Here is a 4,828-nt window from a genome sequence, read left to right as displayed (position 1 = left end):
GTGGGTGGGCCCGACACCGCCAAGGAGCCGGCCTGAGAAAAGGGGGTCCTGGGTGTTTTGTCCTCGCCTCTCTCCCGCCTGCAGGAATGGAAGGTTCGGGAAGGAGGGCGGCCAGCCGGGGAGGCCACCTCGACAGCCTGCACCCTCCTGCCTCTCCTGCCTGCCCGCCGCTGCCCCGTGGCCCATCCAGCCTGGCCTGGGTGCCTGTCACAGCTGAGCCTAGGCTGGCACCTGCAGCCGCTCCCAGCCCCAGGGCACGTCCCCAGTTCAGCCCCCGACCCCCAGCCTGGCACCACCACGGCCCGCTGGTCCCAAGCAGCAGGGGAGGGTCCTCGCCAAGGGTGCTCTCCCGGCCCCTGCCAGGGGGGAAGGCGGTCAGGGTCCAGGCCCCTCCTGGCTGGGTGCACACGGCCCTGTTGCACAGCCTCTGCCGTCAGGGAGACGGGTCCACTGTCTGCCCGGCTCTGCCAGCTGGGACGCCAGGTGGGGGACCCTCGTCCTGCTCCGTGAGCTGCCCCCTGCTGGCGAGGGTGCAGGGCCACGGGTCAGCGTCAGCAAGGGCAGCCAGAGGAAGAACTGTCTCTGGGGACGTCCCGGGTCCCAGCCCTCCCCGCCCCCCGAAGGAAGGAGGGCAGGGATGGGGGCGCTTACTCTGCCAGGCCCTGGGGAGCCAGGCTCTGTCCCTCCAGCCCAGCTGCTTCCCGTGAGGCCCGCACGTGGCCAGAAAGGCCTGACTCAACCCGGAGCAGGGGGCAGGTCCCAGACCCCTGACTCCCCACCCCGCGGGCCTGGGGCTCTGCAGGGCATAGACACACCAGCTCCGACACCTACCCCACAGCCAACCCTGTTCCAGGGTGGAGGCCACAGCGCCCCTTAGACGGCAGGCCCTGGGGGCAGGTTTGTGAGGCAAAAGGGGGAAGGGGCTGCGCTTCCTGCCTCTGCCCCCGCCCTCCTTCCTCCCCGCCAAGCCTCTTTCACCTCCCTCGAGTGCCCTGGAGTGTGCAGCGCCCCTCTGCCCCCTCCCACCGCGCCTGGGGCACCGCTGCCCTCTCCTGGCTGTTACACTGATGGGCACAGAGCTGCAGACAGGCCATAGGGTGACTGTCCTCTGCACCTGTCCCTGCTTCCCCGGGGCGTGTGCAGGAGAGGAAGACGCTCAGACTTAAGTGTGACCTAAGCCTCCCCCGCAGGCTCTTCAGGGTTAGTTCAGCCTGCGGAGAATGACTTGGTCTTACCCACCCCTCTCCCCCGGGCAAGGCCTCCGCTGGAGGCCGCTGCCCACCCTGCAGCCCCCCACCCCTCAGGGCAGCCTCGGGACCCAGAGAGCTCTGCCCAGGCTGCTCCACGACCCCCTGCAACCGTGCCGGGCGCACCGGGCGAGCCCTCGACTCCAGCCCCACACAGCCCCTGTCCGGGCCAGACCCCTGCGTCCACTTCCCTCCGTGCCCTGCCCCGCTTAGAGTCAGGAATTGCGGCCTGGGGGGAGTGGGCCTGGGGGGCTGTGAGGCAGCCTAGTGGCCGTGGGGGCCTGAAATCGAGCGGCCTGAGCCACTCGGCCCCTGACTGTGTGACTTCAGACAGGAACCCTCATCTCTGCCAGCCTCAGTTTCCTGGTCTGTAAAGTGGGTTCACAGCACCCACCTCAGAACTGGGACCAGCACAGTTTCAAAGGTGCGCCCTGCACCACGAGAGTGGCGGAAGCGACCTCGGTCACGTCCTGGCGCTGCTGTAAGCAGTGCTGCCGCGAGCCCGCGCCCGGGCGGTGGCACGGGGGTGATGGGGGCTTTGAGGGTACAGGGGACGGTGCACACACCTGAGGGGCTCGGTGTGTCCTGCCAGGTGGGTGCGGGGCTCGCAGCAGGGCCCCAGCAGACTTGTGCCCGGGCTGTCCTGACGGGGTGGGCCTCGGCCTGGGGGGCCACTGCCTCTGGCCGGCCCGGAGCTGTGGGTGGGTGGCCTGCAGGGCCTGCCGTCCTCAGTGGGAGCTGGCACCCCGCACTGGGGTCGGGGAGGGGCGCCGGGCAGGCCTGGGCACTTCCGCTGTGAGCCTCGAGTCTGGCAGCCCCCCGTGCCCTTCACGCAGGACCTGAGGCCTCTCTGTGCTGAGGTCCAGGCGTGAGCTGAGCTGCTCAGGGCCCCTGGGGCGGCCCTCCTCTCACGCAGGGGGCGTGGAGGAGGGCTCAGCCTTCCGCACACCTGCTCTACACCCATCCCCACCGGGGCTTGCCCCAGGGGGCCTGGAGGTGGGATTCTGCAGAGGAAGCCCTGCTCCTGTGCCCCGTGCCGAGGGCTGCACGGCCCACCCTAGGCGCTGCCCCGAGCCAGGCCTGCCTTCCCCCCACCCTGGCAGGCAGCCCCACCTGCGTGCCGATCACGTCCCCTCTCTGCAGGAGAGCCCACCGGCCTCGAGGCCTGTTCTCCTGGTGCCCCGCCCCCCAGCCTCCCATAGCCCTCCTCTCTCTCACGCCAGCCCCTCCCCACAGGTGAGCACCTGCGGATCTGCCCCCAGGGCTACACCTGCTGCACCAGCGAGATGGAGGAGAACCTGGCCAACCGCAGCCGGGCCGAGCTGGAGACGGCGCTCCTGGACAGTGGCCGGGCCCTGCAGGCCACGCTGGCCGCCCAGCTGCGGGGCTTTGACGGTGAGGGGCTCCGGGGCCGCAGGACACTCACGGCGGGGGGCTGGGCACTTGGGGACCTCTCGCAGTGAGGCAGGGTCAGAGGGGACGTAGTAGCAGAGCACTGGCCGCGTGCAGGGGTCTGAGCAGGGATCCGTGAACTCGGGGTCACCTGCAGGTCTCCGTGCACCCCGAGGCATGCACGTTTGGGGAGAGCCAGCCTGTCCCTTCCATCAGGCCCTCAGAGGGAAGCCTCTGCCCTCCAGAGCTCTCCTAGGCACCTGGCACTGGCCACCAGGTGGTCTGGAGCTGGGGAGCTCAGCGTGAGGACTGATATCGGGGGCCAGGCCGGGGCTGCAGGGCGCTGGGTGGAGGCACAAGGAGTTCGGGGCCCCTGCCGTGGCCCTCGAGCCTCCAGGTCAGCTGTGTGTGTCAGTCATCTATTCCCAGCCCCTCACCAGCTCTCTCGTCGTGTCTGGGCCCCTAAACAAGGGATGGCGGGATGATGTCGTGACGCTGACAGCGGGCACCTCGGAGGGGATGGCGGGCGCCGGTGGGAGGGGCCCCAGAAGTGACAGCTGACGTCAGAGCCTGCACAGCATCCATTCGGGACACTAACCTGTGTTAAAAGCGATTCCTCTTCCGCTTCCAGGCCCACTTGTGCCCCACCACCCCGAGAGTCCTTTCCACCTGCCCCTCTGCGTGCCGCTTCCCACCCCGCGCCTCAGCCCCACTATCGTGCCTGCTCCGGCTGCCCCCGTGCCTTGTGCCCCGGGAGCAGTCCTTACCTGGCCACCAGCGGCAGGGGTCTCAGAGCCTTCGTCTGAAGTGCGCCTGGGATCTGCGTGTAGCAGGGCCTCGGGTGGCTGTGTTCCAGGACGCGGGGCCCACGCTCACGCGCCACACCTTCTGGGCCGGCTGCCAGGGTCCTGGCTCAGAGCAGGACCCTGCTCAAAAGATGGGGCTGGGGGCTGGCCGTGGGGTTGGGGGCCCCACGACCACCCCGTGTGCTGCTGGGCTGGCGATGAGCTGCAGACTGCCCGTTTGGGCCGGAGGCTGGCGTGGGGACCAGGACCCGGAGTCCCGCGGCGGGAGCTGGATGGGAGCTTGGACCATCCGCTCCTTCCCACAGTTCCCTCCTGGGGAGCTGCAGGGGCACAGCCGGAGCTGCGGGAGGGTCTTGGTGGGGTGGGTGTAGACACGGGTCCGAGAGCCAGAGGCCTAATGTCCACCACGCCTCAGAGCAAAGCCAACCTGGCCGTGTGTCCCTGGACACCCGAGTTTGGGCCTGTGTGGGGAGGGCTGGCCACAGCTCTCGAGGAAGCATCTGAGTGGACGGTCTGTGTGCTTACGGACCCTGCTGTCTCCCTGCTGAAAGGGGCGGACGGCGTTAGGGGGCCTCGTTCTCAGCACACGGGGCCCAGAGGTATTTCCCTGAAACCACAGGGGTCTGCGGCCCACGCTCATGCCCTGCCTCGGCACCCCCCTCTGAGACTCTGGGTGCATCCCGAGGGCTGCGGAGACCCTCTCCAGACCCTCAGGCTGTCCAGCTTCCAAAACCAGAGAGAGGGCATCCAAGAGAGATAAGGATGGAGGGGGAGGGCAGGAAGCCCAGGAGAGCCTCAGAGGTGGGCAGGGTGGAGAGTGCAGAGGCACACCCCCGGGGCAGGGGGCCTGGCTGGGTGACAGAGAGGCTGGGGGAGGGGGAGGGACGCAAGGAGAGCTGCTGGGAGGGAAAGCAGGCGAGGGACGCCCTGGGCCTTCTTCCCCCAGTGGGTCCTAGCCCAACTCAGAGCACCCTCCTGCCCCTCCACACAGACCCTTGCCAGGTGATCTCCGGGGGCACTGAGGCACCGTGTGTCCCCTGCTCAAGGCCCAACTCAGAAATGGATTCTGGATGCCCAGGCTCCGGGCCAGGAGGGGGAGGTCTCAGAGCCCCGTGGGGGCGGGCACCCAGGGCCCTTGCAGGCTCTGATGACTCTCAGAGCACCGGGGGTCCCCGGCAGAGCCCCCTTAATGCCGGTCGCGCTGCAACAGCACGCGGGGTGGGCAGGGGGCTCCGGGAAGGCCTGACGCCCGCCTCCCGTGCGCAGATCACTTCCAGCGCCTGCTGAACGACTCGGAGCGGGCGCTGCAGGAGGCCTTCCCGGGCGCCTTCGGGGAGCTGTACGTGCAGAACGCCAAGGCCTTCCGCGACCTGTACGCCGAGC

General features: G+C 69.1%; 1 protein-coding gene across 1 annotated transcript in view; it reads left to right on the top strand.

Annotated features, from left to right (window-relative positions):
- GPC1 (glypican 1) overlaps nt 1-4,828 on the top strand; it is a 28,186-nt gene that overhangs the window by 18,422 nt on the left and 4,936 nt on the right. The window contains 3 exon segments of the mRNA XM_024763701.1: nt 2,484-2,642; nt 4,712-4,825; nt 4,828. The exon segment at nt 4,828 is cut by the window's right edge and continues 178 nt beyond it. Coding sequence (XP_024619469.1) covers nt 2,484-2,642; nt 4,712-4,825; nt 4,828 — 274 coding nt within the window.

Source organism: Neophocaena asiaeorientalis, unplaced genomic scaffold, assembly GCF_003031525.2.
Source record: "Neophocaena asiaeorientalis asiaeorientalis breed wild unplaced genomic scaffold, Neophocaena_asiaeorientalis_V1.1 scaffold185, whole genome shotgun sequence".
Taxonomy (NCBI): Eukaryota; Metazoa; Chordata; class Mammalia; order Artiodactyla; family Phocoenidae; genus Neophocaena; species Neophocaena asiaeorientalis.
This window is presented reverse-complemented; position numbering and strand designations above follow the sequence as displayed.